Source organism: Lacerta agilis, chromosome Z (assembly GCF_009819535.1).
Source record: "Lacerta agilis isolate rLacAgi1 chromosome Z, rLacAgi1.pri, whole genome shotgun sequence".
Lineage (NCBI taxonomy): Eukaryota > Metazoa > Chordata > Lepidosauria > Squamata > Lacertidae > Lacerta > Lacerta agilis.
In genome coordinates, this window is record NC_046331.1 from 16,204,914 (window position 1) to 16,219,859 (window position 14,946).

The 14,946-nt window shown below is 43.5% G+C and overlaps 1 protein-coding gene across 1 annotated transcript in view; it reads left to right on the forward strand.

Moving 5' to 3' along the window:
- Nucleotides 1–14,946, forward strand: part of COL5A1 (collagen type V alpha 1 chain) — a 171,305-nt gene that overhangs the window by 68,316 nt on the left and 88,043 nt on the right. Inside the window, exons 5-9 of the mRNA XM_033137668.1 lie at nucleotides 6,969–7,100; nucleotides 8,375–8,533; nucleotides 9,716–9,967; nucleotides 11,229–11,390; nucleotides 11,889–11,945. Of these exons, the coding sequence (XP_032993559.1) occupies nucleotides 6,969–7,100; nucleotides 8,375–8,533; nucleotides 9,716–9,967; nucleotides 11,229–11,390; nucleotides 11,889–11,945 (762 nt within the window). The remainder of the gene's footprint in view (nucleotides 1–6,968; nucleotides 7,101–8,374; nucleotides 8,534–9,715; nucleotides 9,968–11,228; nucleotides 11,391–11,888; nucleotides 11,946–14,946) is intronic.

Consider the following 14,946-nt stretch of genomic DNA (forward strand, 5'->3'; position numbering starts at 1 on the left):
TTTTCTCAGAAGGGTAGTAGGAGATGGGTGATTGACTCAATGGGTATGGTAAACCTGTTGACGGCTATTAACAACTGCAATTAGTCCTACAGGAAAAAGCAAGGGATAGTGTGCAGATGACCCAAACTACTGAAAACTATGGAGAGACCTGGTCTTTGTAGAGATATTGGATTCTTTGTCTCATTACACATGCTAAAGTTATTTTTGGTCATCTGCATACTACTGTTTCAGTGTATCTGAAGAAGTGTGCATGCACACGAAAGCTTATACTGGATATTCTATTTATTTATTTAGACACATACACACAGAGAGAGAGTAATTTCCTCACATTCATTTCACTGTCATTGAGGCACATACAGCAACTCAGCTGAGGGCATGGTAGATGCAATGGGGAAAGGGGTAGGCATTATTTTATTTATTGCATTTATGTCCCACCTTTTCTCCAAGGAGTCAAGGTGGAATCCAAGGTTCTTCCCCACCCCTTATAAACCCTACAACACCCTGTAGGTGGGTTAGGTTGAGAGGCAGTGACTGGCGCCCAAGGTCACATTCAGTGAGCTTCATGGCTAAGAGGGGTTGAACCCTGGTCTACCAGGTCCTAGTCCGGCACTCTAATCACAATGCCACCCTGGTTCTCCTAACCAAACAGTGTCCCTGCGTGCATCCTTTAATCACCCCACTCTCTGCCCCCCCCCCATACCTAGAGATTCTGATAAACCATGACTGGATACAAGCTGGAAATTTGCAGGGGAAGCCCTAATCATCACAATCACACTACTACTACTACTACTACTACTACTACTGTTATTATTCACCCTTCACCTTAAGATCCAACATGGGTGTGGCATTCATACAGAGCCCCCGGTCGTTGCATGGACTATTGACCTGTACACCACTGCTTTATTCTTCTGCTGCCACCAACCAGGTTTCTTCTGGTGAAATACTGAGTCTCAGTCAGGTTGTAATGTCAACAACAAAGATTAAAGTTTATTGAAGAACAAGCAAGTTTTAAATATGTTTAGAACTGTTTCTCAAATACACGCCCTTAACTAGATATGGCACTACGTATCTCACACTGTCACACTCTTCTCTTTCAGTTCTATCCCCGTCTCTCACTCTGTCACAACCGCTATATTCGTCTTTTACTCGCTCTGTCTGACTCTGACTTTCCTTTCTCCCAATGGTAAAACCCCTGGGCTGAGCCTCAAAACCAGGTAGGCTCCGCCTCTGAGCTTTCTCATTGGTCAATTGGTCAATCTACATCATTGGTCAATCTACATTAACTATTCCCACCCCCCTGTACAAACATTATCACAAGGAATGGGCAAACACCACAATGGGTTACAGCATTACAACACAATATTAAAAACAATTAAAAACAACTTACAGAAATAATAATTAACAGGATATATTACCCACTACCCACCCTAAAGTTCTGATATGGGTTATAACAATTAAAAACAGTTTAAAACAATTTACAATCAGAGAAATAAGGTGGGTTATACAGCAGACATCAGTTAACCATTGTGGGAGAATGCATTCTTACTTGCCTACATAGGCCTGGCAGAATTGAGAGGTTTTCAGCAGGCATTGAAAAGTTGGCACAGAAGGTGCCCGCTGAATCTCTAGCAGCAGAGAGTTCCACAGTGACGACACTCAAGACGACACTCAATTTCCAGAAATTTTACATCTCTATACCCAACACATCTTACTAGGTTGCCCCAGCCACCCTGGGCAGCTTCCAACATATATAAAAACATAAAGCATTATTATTATTATTATTATTATTATTATTATTATTATTATTATTATTATTATTCCTTCATGGATCACTGCCTTGTTGTGGCGAAGGGGCTTGAATAACTCAGGGAAGCTATGAGCTATGCCATGCAGGGCCACCCAAGATGGACAGGTCATAGCGGAGAGTTTAGACTAAATGTGATCCACCTGGAGGAGGAACCGGCAAGCCACTCCAGTATCCCTGCCAAGAAAACTCCATGGACAAAGACAACGAGGGCACAAGGAGAAGGGGATGACAGAGGATGAGATGGTTAGACAGTGTTCTCGAAGTGACTAGCATGAGTTTGGCCAAACTATGGGAGGCAGTGAAAGATAGGCATACCTGGTGTGCTCTGGTCCATGGGGTCACGAAGAGTCAGACATTATTATTATTATTTAAAAAAAGCTTCCCTATACAGGATTGCCTTCAGACATCTGGGGGGGGGGGGGGAGTTGGATAACTCCATACCCTCCAACATTTCTCCAATGAAAATAGGGACATCCTAATTCAAAGTAGGACATTTTGGGATCAAATCAGAAACCAGGACTGCTTCTCTAAATCAGGGACATCCCTGGAAAATAGGGTCTGGAAGTGGCGTAAGTGGCGAGCACCCTGGAGAGTCCTCGTTGCTCGTGAGGAGACCCTTCCCTGTCACTCTCATTTCGTATAATAAATAAACCTTTTTAAATTCAATTTTTGTGTGAACCTTTTGGGGCATAACGTTATGTTTAAACATTTACAGGTAACTCCCCACTTGTGTGCGACCACACACACAAACAGTGCTTGGAACCCAGAAGTGGTGGGCGGCTCACAAGGAGACCCTCCCTAGGACCCACTCTAGGGAGGGTCTCCTTGTGAGCCGGTGGTGCATGGAGGGTTTTCTTGAGGCTGATCAACCTCCCAGCCTAAAAGCTGGTGTGCATGGTAGTGCAGCAGACTCTTTCCTGTGCTCAGGTGAGCAGCCTCAACAAAGCCCTGCTGCACCTCTGGCTTGCGAGGTGTCGGCTCTGGGGAGGGTCTCCTTGTGAGTCATCCACCACTTCCGGGTTCCCAGCGCTGCACGTGTATGCGGTTACGTGCAAGTATATCACATGCAAGTGCGGAGTTGCCTGTATGTGTTTCCCCTTAATCTTACGGCCCAAAAGTTTCACACATAAATGAAATTTTAAAAGGTTGATTTATTACATGAAAAGACAATGGCAGGGTATCTGCATGCTGCTTCAGACATCAGAATAGCAGTAAAAGCAGTCAGCAACTCATACAGTACAACAGTACATACTGCTGAAGAAGTTGCAGTTCTTGCAGAATGCTGCAGCACGGGTGCTGACAGGCCTTGTGCACGTATCTGCACTCGTTGCCGATTTGCTACTGGGTCAAGTTCAAGGTGTTGCTATTAGTGTATAAATCCTTACCCGGAGATCACCTTACTGCATAGGTGCCCACTTGACCGATTTGATCAGCAGAATTGGCGCTACTACAGTTTCCACATAGTACCTGTTGCACATTTATGGGGGGAAATATTTTAGTGTGGCAGGACTTATACCCTGGAACTCCCTGCCTATTGACATCAGGCAGGTGCCTTCATTGCACTCTTTTTGGCACCTGCTAAAACATTCTGTTTAGTCAAGCCTCCCAGATGAGTTTTGATTTGTTTCCATCCACTGTTGCTTTAACTTCTTGTATGTTTTACAGTACTGTTGTAAACTTTTCTGGTGATAATTTTATTTTTTATTGTAAATTGCTTTGAGGGGTTTTTTTTTATTTCCACAATTAGGCAGCATATACATTTTATGAAATAACAAACAAACAAACAAACAACAAAGCACACATTGAGCTAAAGAGTAAAAGGAGACCTATCCGAAGCCTAAAGAGAGAGTAACTCTGTCATTTTTCACAGACTTAGACTCGTATGTGAATTAGAAAAGGGAGGGGGAAAGGGTAAACCTGTCCGGAAGTGAAGGAGAGTGTCAAGCTGGTCCTTGAGAATGCAGATTGAAAAGGGGGCACATGTTGAAGCTGTGAGAGCTAACCAACCATTGACAATCTGGGGCTTAAATACTATCCTGACAAGGGATGAGTGATTTGCATTAACATCTATATTCCCTTGTTCTGTTGTTTCTTTTCTGTTAAGTTCCTGTCTGCTGGTTATTCTTTTTTACCTTAGTTGGTAATTGAAAGAATACAATCCCAGCGAAAAATTACTAAATTGGTTATCTTTGTTTCCTGAGTTCTGGGTTTACCTTACTACTGCCTATGTGGAACTCATTCATTTTACAGGAGATGTAAATTAAATTTTGCTGGTGACACCAGATTGCTGTCCTGATCTTTACATAAAATCATAGGAGATCTGGAAGCCTTCCAGAACACAAGAAATTTCACTGAGGGGTATATTTTATATCAAGCTTATGCCAACAGTAATAAACCATAGGAAAATCTCAGATTGGCATGCACCAACTGGCACCTGTCCTGGACCATGAAGCCCCTTGGTCTTTTGAGGGCCTCTTACTTTGCCCTGATCTTGAGCGACTGCTGTTGGCAGGGCCAGATTGTGGCTATGATGGTTTCCATCTCCCTCCAGATGTTCTTGCTGTCTGGATAAATTTGGTCATTGGCATGGGAAAGTGAGCAACAGTGGTCTGTTTACACACCTTCACGTCCAGCCAGGGCTAAAGTGAATTTTTGACCATCAGCCAAACAACAGCAAAATGGGTTTGCTGAGCCTTGGTGTTGGAGCCAAATTGAAAAAGCGAGAAAGGGGGAGAGAAGTCACAGAGTATCTTCCTAAGGATGCACATTTTTGCACATTACAGTGCTACCTCGGGTTAAGAACTTAATTCGTTCTGGAGGTCCGTTCTTAACCTGAAACTGTTCTTAACCTGAAGCACCACTTTAGCTAATGGGGCCTCCCGCTGCTGCTGCGCTGCCAGAGCACGATTTCTGTTCTTAACCTGAAGCAAAGTTCTTAACCTGAAGCGTTATTTCTGGGTTAGTGGAGTATATAACCTGAAGCATATGTAACCTGAAGCGTATGTAACCCGAGGTACCACTGTATTATTATTATTATTATTATTATTATTATTATTATTAAACTCTTCTAAGTGCTGGTTTGCCTAGGAAATGGTAAGGCGTGGTGGTCAGGCCTGTTATGAATGAGACTGTGCTGTTTGTTCCCTGTGGGCTAAGGGAGAGGAAAGAGGGGCGGAGAAAGAGAAAGGGGAAAAAGAAGGGGTGGCTCCACGTACTCCTTGCTCTGTCCCTTGACAGATTACCTCTGAGGGTATGCAGCCATCCACACACACACACACACAGAGAGAGAGAGAGAGAGGAGAGAGAATATTTCAGTTGTACTATACAAGATAAAGTGAAAAAAGAGAAAAAGAAGAAGGAATGTATAAAGAAAAAGAAGAAAAAGTGCAATAAAAATACTTAGTATAGCAGAATAAATGTGATCAGTTACACTTTCATGCATATTATACTGTACAATTACTGTCCTAATACATATATGATTATTGATAACCTACAATATTCATTCCAAATGTCAATTTGTTGTTGTTTAGTCGTTTAGTCGTGTCCGACTCTTTGTGACCCCATGGACCAGAGCACACCAGGCACTCCTGTCTTCCACTGCCTCCCGCAGTTTGGTCACACTCATGTGGGTAGCTTCGAGAACACTGTCCAGCCATCTCGTCCTCTGTCGTCCCCTTCTCCTTATGCCCTCAATCATTCCCAACATCAGGGTCTTTTCCAGGGAGTCTTCTCTTCTCATGAGGTGGCCAAAGTATTGGAGCCTCAGCTTCAGTATTTGTCCTTCCAGTGAGCAGTGAGGGCTGATTTCCTTCTGAATGGATAGGTTTGATCTTCTTGCAATCCATGGGACTCTCAAGAGTCTCCTCCAGCCCCATAATTCAAAAGCATCAATTCTTTGATGATCAGCCTTTATGGTCCAGCTCTCACTTCCGTACATTACTACTGGGAAAACCATAGCTTTAACTATACGGACCTTTGTCAGCAAGGTGATTCTCTGCTTTTTAAGATGCTGTCTAGGTTTGTCATTGCTTTTCTCCCAAGAAGCAGGCGTCTTCTAATTTCGTGACTGCTGTCACCATCTGCAGTGATTGTGCAAAGTAAAATCTCTCACTGCCTCCATTTCTTCCCCTTCTATTTGCCATGAAGGAGCCAAATGTCAATATGTTTATCCAAACAGAGTCTGTATCTTTAAGCAATCCATTAATATGTTGCATGTGCTGTCATGTCTTCAGTCCATTGATTAAAGGGGACCATAATTTTCTTCTTCCAGTTCATCAATACCAGTCTTTTGGCCATAGTTGGGGCATGTAGAATCTATTTTCATTGTCTAGTTGTCAACTTCCATACAATAGGTATATAATTCAAAAGAAATAATAAAATAATAGACAATAGAAATAATAAAATAATAGACAATAGAAATAATAAAATAAAAGACAATAAAAAACAGTTCCCTGCCTCAGCTTCTCTCTCTCTCTCTCTCTCATAATAAATTTTATTAAACAAGAAGATATCTTAAAATACACACAAAACAAACCAACATAACAGTACAAACATTCTATAAGAAAAAATAAAAAATAACTTAATTACATATAGAATAAAAAATAGTAAAAGAAAAGAAACTTCTGACTAAACCCATTGTACTATTTTGCATTCAATTTTTTTACACAGTTTCTTATTAATATTTTTCTATATTTTAGTTTAAACTTTTTCTAACACTTCCTTATATCACAAGACACATTTGATATCTGCCAGGAAACATTTATTATCACAGTACCCTTTGAGATATTCCTTAATTATTATCCATTCCTTATTAACATATTGTGCTGAGTTTCCTCTCACTGTCCCAGTTCTCCTGGCTAGCTGTAAATACTCTGTTAATTTGGCTTGCATTCAATCTTTGAAGGAATGGTATCGCTTTTCCAATTTCTTGTTATTAGAATCCTTGCTGCAGTTGTTGAATACACGAATAATGGTCTAATTTTATTCTTGATTTCTGATGTCATGATTCCTAATAAAAATGCCTTGGGTCTTTTAGTGAATGGGATCTTAAACATTTTCTTTAACTCATTATAGATGGTGGGTGTCCGTCTTGCCTCAGTGTGGTGTCACATCCTACTGCGTCATCTGAATCTTCTCTCTCTCTCTCTCTCTCTCCTCCCAGGGTGACATCCAGCAGCTCTTTGTGGTAGCAGACCACCGAGCAGCCTACGACTATTGTGAGCACTACAGCCCGGATTGTGACACAGCTGTCCCAGATGCGCCGCAGTCCCAGGACCCCAACCCTGATGAATACGTAAGTGGAAATTGATGAACGACTGTCACAATGTCGGCCTGGCGCAAAATCTGGAGGTGGCCTGCTGCCTCAGCAGGGAAACAGAATACCCATTATCCCCCCATGCAATCCAGAGCAAGGGATGGCAAGGCAACCCCAGTGCAACCCCTTCATGGAAGTGGAGTGATGAGCTGGAACCACCCCTTCCCCAAAAAACACACACCACTTTTCCATGGGGAGGGAGGGATCTGCCTCTGCTTCAGTTTCACATGGGTTTATTCATAAGCCCACTCCAGTCTGTTTTGGATACCATTCGACTCAGGGTAGACCCATTGAAATTAATTGAAATTAATTTTAATGGGTCTACTCAGAGTAAAACTTAGGTGAATACCACCCTGACTTTTTTGCTTTAAATACCTACAAAAATTCTAAGTGGTTAATAAATTGTCTTTTTTTTTTTTTAACATTGGCTGTGTGTAAGCATACACACCATGCATTCAAAGCATATTCCTTCCTGCAAAGAATCCTAGGAATGGTAGTTCACCCTTGCAAAGCTACAATCTCCAGCACGCTTAAACTACAGCTATTACTACTACTACTACTACTACTACTACTACTATGTGGGGTGAGCTTTAAATGCATGGTGGGTACCGTATGTAGCCTAAGCTATAGCAAAAAAATAAAAATAAAAATGGCAAAAGCATTAATGGACAGGAGCCTTGGCTTTTAACTGCAATGAGCAGACTGTTCCATGGAGTCTACACTCACACAAGATTCCATTGACTAACACATCCACTCCCAAACAAGACTCCACCTCAGCCACCTCTATTTCATTTGCAGATATTTAGGTTAGAAGAGCCCTTCTGGATCAGTCCCATTGAAGTCCACCATCCTTTTCTCACAGTGGCCAACCAAATGCCCCAAATAGGAAGCCCACAGGCAGGACCTGAACCCAATAGATTGCCCTCCCACCCCCCCACTTTTGATTCCCAGGAACTGGTAATTAAAGGCATATTGTATCTGACAGTGAAAGGAAGCATGACCACTGTGGTTAGTAGCTGTTGATAGCCTTTTCCTCTCCAGATATCCGTCTAATCCATCATTTTAACGCCATCCAGGTTGGTGGCTGTCACTATAGCTTATGGGTAACAAATCCCATAACTTAAGTCTGTGCTGTGCGAAGAGTTCCCTCCTTTTGCCTCTTCTGATCCTGACTCAGTGAAACTGTTGATGGTGGTGGTGGCAATGCCTCACAGCCTTCCCATGTTCTACCTGCTGTGCTTTCTGCCATGCAGTACCCAGATGGAGATGGGAACCTCGAAGTGGAAGGAGAAACTTACTACTACGAATATCCCTACTATGAGGACACAGACGACACAGGCAAAGTGGTACCACCTACAACCCCAACTACAGATACAGAAGAAGTGGCACGGGAAAGGGCTGAAACCACTGAGGTATGGAACAGGGGGGTCACAGTTTGATTGGTGAACTGGTTCCAATCCAACCCCCCCCCCCCCAACCCCTATTGTCAGATGCTGCACACATGGCATAGAAACGTAGGCCATGTTTGAAGAAGCTTTGCCTGTGGCGTGGGGTGTAGAGAGGCTATTGGTTCTTCCAAAGTGGCTTCTGTAAGCCCTTGTATTAAGATACTCTTTGAAATGACAATTTAATTCATAATGGACACAGATGTCATCTATTTTTACTCTTTTGACATGTTGCAGCACCAAGCCAATGGTGTAGGGGGTGAAATATCCTAGCCTTTATAAATCCTAAAGTGGGGTGTCCTGTAAGTAGCAGTGCCCCCTCTGAGATCAGGTAACAGGGCACTGCAGAAGGTCATGCCTGGGCTCAGGCAGATGTTTCCAGATGGTTATTATGTGATATTGATATACAGAACTGGATGACTCTCATTTTGGGGTGCCAACCCAATCCAGTGTGCAAAGGTTTGCCCCTTGTCCATTTACACAGGCTGAGATGGCTTTTGACAGAATGTAGGTTAAATGCTCTGCAGGTGACGGGGGCATTATAGGACTCAAAATGGCATATATAACTATTTCACAGCCATCTGCTTTAAAGAGGAGAACATGGTACAATTCTTAATAGAGTATACCTTGTGTTAGGAGAGCTTGAAGCTTAGGTGAATTAGATTGGAATAATCACTTACAGTTTCTGGAGTTCAAAGGGTTTATTTATATAGGAATATATTTACAAGATGAGCGTAGATGAGAAAGAGAAAATAGCAGGCATCTTTCTCAACTAGTCATATAGAACCGTCACATGTGTTAAACAGGATTCAGAGAAGTGAGAGCCATTGATTGCACCTGAAGATCACCACTGATTAAAATGGATGTCCGTTGTGGGGGAAGTTTTGTGAACGAGTCTTTTATGGCAATGTACTTACTTATTTTTTGCTTTGTGATTTGTCTATTAATATGATGAGCGTGTCGTATGGTTTAGGCTTGGTTGGCCAGAAATCAATAAACTATTCCTTTTCATATTTTAAATATCTGTTTAATTAATTAGGGGGCACAGGTATCAGCCAGTTTGATTCTTCTGACATGCTGCAGTGCTTGTGTGCTTGTGTGCAGCCTCAAATATCAGGTAACTGTGGCCTCTTCTTTTTGTGGAAACAGGAACTTGCCCCCCCATCTACAGCATCCCCACCCATTGTGGAGAGAACTCAAGAGGAGACCACGGTGAAAGAAAGGGTAGAGGATCCACTGGTGGATGAATATAATTATGGAACCATAACTGATGAATATTACACTCCACTCCCTTATGAAGATATCAGCTATGATGACCTTGACTCTTTGGATAAGCTCCCAGAGGGCGGCGTCGAGGTGGAAGTCCCCACCAGCACAGTGATCACCCTCAACGGAACCAATGTAATTCTTTGGGGGGCAAGGGCCCAACCCTCCAGAGCCCACATGACTGTGTGGCCTCAAAACTGTGATCCGTGTTCTGGCACAGTCTGTAGCCCAGGCATTTTGGGATGTTAACCCAATCAAGTTCTATCCAGAGTAAACCCACTAGAATTAACAGGCCTGATGTTGTCATAAGGACATAAGGAGAACCTGCTGGATCAGGCCAGTGGCCCATCTAGTCCAGCATCCTGTTCTCACAGTTGCCAACCAGATGCCTCAATGGGAAACACACAAGCAGGGCCTGAGCACAAGATCAGCACCCTCTCTTGTGGTTTCCAGCAACTGGTGCTCAGAAGCATTACCATGGAGGCAAAGCATAGCCATCATGGCTTGTAGTTATTGAGGCCAGTCAGTTTCAGATGAGTCTACTCTGTGTAGGACTAACATTGTCTACAGTCCACATTCTTGAACTGCCTCATGGGTTCTGAAGTTGTCTTGAAGTTGCATTTTAGAAAGTTGATGGCTGTTGGTGGATCTTAGTAAATTGGTGATTATGCTAAGGACCGCTGTTCTTTTGCAGGGGAACATTATGCTTACCTGGATCAACACAGCTGCCTGCATTTTCAAACCTTGGAGGTGCAGCTGTGCTGCTTGACTGGGGTGGGATGTCCTCATGATGAGTTCCTGCTTTTCAGATTTTACAATGAGAGCATTCAGTTGGGTTTTTAATTACATGTGGGGCAGCAGTAAGGCCTAATCTACAATAAATGCATAATTTAGTGTGGCAGCATCTACACTTTGGAACTGTCTTCCCCTTGACATCATGCAGGTGTCTTTGCTGTACTCTTTTTGGCACCTGCTAAAAATATTTTTGTTTGGGCAAACCTTTTCAGACATGTGAAATGTTGACAGGTGTTTTAATCTAGTGTTTAGCTTACCATTGACTTTAATTATTTTTTCGAAAGTTTTAAATAGTCATTATTCTATTCTTTTTATAAACTGCTTTGAGGTTGTTATGAATTTTGGGAAATAAATGAATCATAGAGTTGTAGAGTTGGAAGGGAGCCCAAAGGCCATCTAGCCCAACTCCCTGAAATGCAGGAATCACAGCTAAAATGTGCCACCCCCAAACTTATATTCCAGAATCCTCTGCAACCAGCAGTGGCTTTGGTACACAGAAGCTTATGTTGGAATGGTTCCCTGATGGTAGGAAATCTGGAAATCCCTCTGGCTTGGAGGAAAAGGTCTTAGCGCCTCCTGTTTTCTGTTCTCTTCCACTTAGGATGCAGAACGAGGGAGTGAAGGAGAAGACCCCAACAAGGACTTCACGGAGGAGACCCTCACAGAGTATGAAGATGGGTACTATTACGGCAACTATGACCGGACAGACTCTCCAGACATTGGACCCGGCATGCCTGCTAACCAGGACACGATTTATGAAGGGGTAAGGGAAGACTTGGTTCCTTGAGAAACGAGGAGACTGGACTTCACAGTCCATGCTGTGTGGAGGTGAAGCCAAAGCCTTGGATTAGTGCAGTGGTTCCGAAAGTGAGCAGTCGTGCCTCCTGGGGAGACAGTGGGATTACAGTGGGACTAAGAGGCAGGGGAGCACTGGAGGTAGGTTCTTCCAGGAGCATGGATCGGTTATTTACAATTGACTGGCCTAGAGTCTGGTGCAAAACATTTTCCTCGCTTCATATTATGGTGGCCTAGTAAGCTGTTGAATACTGAGATAGGTAGATAAATTCTGAGTTATTTTTCTAAAAGAATCTGTTTTTAAAAATATGTAGATGTCAGAGTCTCATTGGACAGATGAGATGTTCTGCTTCTGAATCACTCTGCTCGGTGGCAATCGATTTGGTGGCAATGAATGCAGCCAATGAAGTGCAGCAATGCTCATTGTTCAGTGAATTCTTGCATTTGTTTCCTGTGTCTGCTGCAGATTGGTGGGCCACGAGGTGAAAAGGGACAGAAAGGGGAGCCAGCCATAATTGAACCGGTAAGAGCTGTCGCTTTGCCTTTTCCTTGCAGCTGGAGAATCCACATGGAAACTGTGCAATGCTAACATTTAAAAATCCATCAATTTATCAAACCAGGGCAAGGGTGGGGAAACCTCAAGCCTGCAGGTCAAATATGGCCCTCTGGGCTGCTCTGTCTGGCTCTCAGTCTCCTTGAGTGTTCTTGCCTTTTTGGAATGTGTCCTTGAGCTGTGATAATGCCTCTTGCTAGCCAGGATGGAATGTGTTTGTGTATTTGGCCCTGCCCACATCTGTTGCTCCGCCTACTTTTTTTGCTTCTGGCCCTGTCTACCACCAGGGTTGCCATATTTCAAACAGTGAAAATCTGGACAGAAAAGTTGTGAGCTTCTTCTTCTTCTTCTTCTTCTTCTTCTTCTTCTTCTTCTTCTTCTTCTTCTTCCTTCTCTCTCTCTCTCTCTCTCTCTCTCTCTCTCTCTCTCTCTCTCTCTCTCTCGTTTGCCCCAAGTTGTTGAGCCTTTTTGGCAAAATCACAAAAATAAACAAAAAACAACAACAAATTTTTGAGCTATTTTTATTGAAAAACTGCAAAAATGTCACTACCGACATGGGTAGCCATACAGCTGGATTTTCCCGGATATTTCCCCAATTTTCGCCTAGACACTGCTGCCGACTGCAGTATTCCGGACATGTCCGGGAAAATCTGGACACATGGCAACCCTATGCACCATTGACATATGACCCCTGGAGGGCTACTCAGAGCAGAACAAGGCCCATGGACCGTATAAGTTCTCAACCGCTGAAATAGTTGCAAAAGGTTCTCCAGTAACAAGAAAGGGATAACTACAAAGCAATCTGTTCTGCATTTCTGTAGTCTGGCGGCAGGGTGGAAGTCTATCCTTTCTTTCTGTCTTCTCCTTTCCCAGCCTCCAAAAGTTCTCTGCCCAAGAATATAGACATAAGAACGTAATGGCCCATCTAGTCCAGCATCTTCTTATCACAGTGACCACCCAGATGGCCCAGTAGAAAGCCCCCAAAGCAGGTCCAGACCACAAGAGCCCTCTCCCTGCCTGCAGTTTCCCGCAGCTGGTATTCAGCATTGCTTCCTCTGACCATAGAGGCAGAGCATAGTGACCCTGGCTAGTAGCCATCAATAGCCCTCTCCTCCTCCATGAATTTGTCTCATCCTCTTTTAAAGCCATGCAATCTGGTAGCTACCCCTGCCTCCTGTGGGAAAGAGCGCTACAGTTAAATTATGTGCTGTGTGAAGAAGGCCTTTGTCTTATCCATCATCTTACAATACCCAGCTTCATTTGGATGTCCACATCTAGTGCCATGAGACAGGAAGGAAACTTTCTTCATGCCTTGCATAATATTATAAACTTCTATCATGTTGCCTCCTACTTACATTTTCTCTAAGCTAAAAAAAAATCCCAAATGCTGCAACTGTTCCTCATAGGGGAATCATTTTCGTTGCAATTCTGGTTGCTGCAACATCTGGCTGCTGTCACCACTGTACATCTCCATATTGGATCTGACCTAGGTTCTGGACAACAGAGGCAGGAATGAAGTTGCAGAGTGCTTAGTGTTGAATAACTTCAGGCTGCAATTTGGAGATCACAATTTGGAGATCCTCCCTTAGGTTAAAAAAAAAAAAATCCTGCAAGGAGAAGTCTAGAAGAAAAAAAAAATCCCTGCAAGAGGAAAACTAATATAGTGGGAGGGAGTGGACTGAGCTGGATCCTTTCTCTCTGATGTTGAGGTTCTTGTCTTTTTAATTTGCACAGAATTGTTTATGTGGGGGAACATGTCAAAACAATGGCATCTCTTACATGCAATCTCAAGTCTTATTAAACCAATTCATAGAGGGGAAGGCCATCAATGACTACTAACCACAATGGCTACATTCTACCACTGCAGGTGGAGGCAGTCAACGCTGCTTCTGAATACCAGTTGCTGGGCTGGAAACCGCAGGAGGGAAGAGTTGCTTTTGTACTCAGGTGCTGCTTGCGGGTTTCCCCTGTTGGCATCTGGTTAGCTGCTGTGACAACAGGATGCTGGACTAGGTGGGCTCCCTTTGGCCTGATCCAGCAGGTTCTTCCTATGTTCCTCAGCCCAGCTGCTTCCACACCCTTTCAACAGCTATGCCTTCTCTGTTCCGTAAAAAGGGAAAAAAGCAACTCTTTTTTTCCAGCTCAGTCCTCCCCATCTAACATTTTCTGTACGCTAGCGACCTAATTAACCCAGTTTTTTTTTTCCTGGCAGACCAGCCAAAGTTACAGCGACTTTGTCTGACTTGCAAAGTTGAAAGGTCTCCGCTTGCTGCTTCTCCCTGGTGATTTCCCTACAAGGGGAAATGAAGTCAGAACCAACTCCTCCTCTTAACTGTTTTCTAGCTGCCTCCCATTCTTCCCTCACCCCTGTCTCTGAGGGAGCTTGCAGCTGAAACGCCAGTGTGTGTGCAAAAGAGAAAAATCAGAGATGCCCTCAGCATGGAGGGGGATCTGCTGAAAATGGTTGCATAAGAATTTGGCAGCTCTGAGCGGGGTTTGAAAATGCCAGACCACCAAGAGGCTGCTAGAATGTAAACAAGACCAAATGCTTGTATTTTTTTCTCTCTCTCTCTCCGCTGTCCAAAAAAAGAAACATTCTGGAGCTTTTTGCTTTTTTTTTTTTTAAATGCACTCCTTATCAGGCTTAGATGCATTCCAAGCTAGGCTCGCTGGATGCCTTCCCCCTCTTCAACTCCACAGAGGCCCTGCAAGTCACTACATAATAAATTGACTTGAAGTGAGGCCTTGGGGTTTGGGTGGGGGGTGGCTGGGTGGGTGGGGGTGCATTTCAGCTGCTTACTGTACTTTTCAGAATGGCCACTGTGTGTGCCAGTTTTCTTGAGCTCAACGTGCAGCAAGGTCTTGGAGCCCTGTCGTTTTTGCAGTGCATAAGGGGGTTAAAAGCAGCAGCTGCTACAGAAGAAGAACATAAGAAAAATAAGGAGAGATGAGTTGCTGGATTAAGCCACCT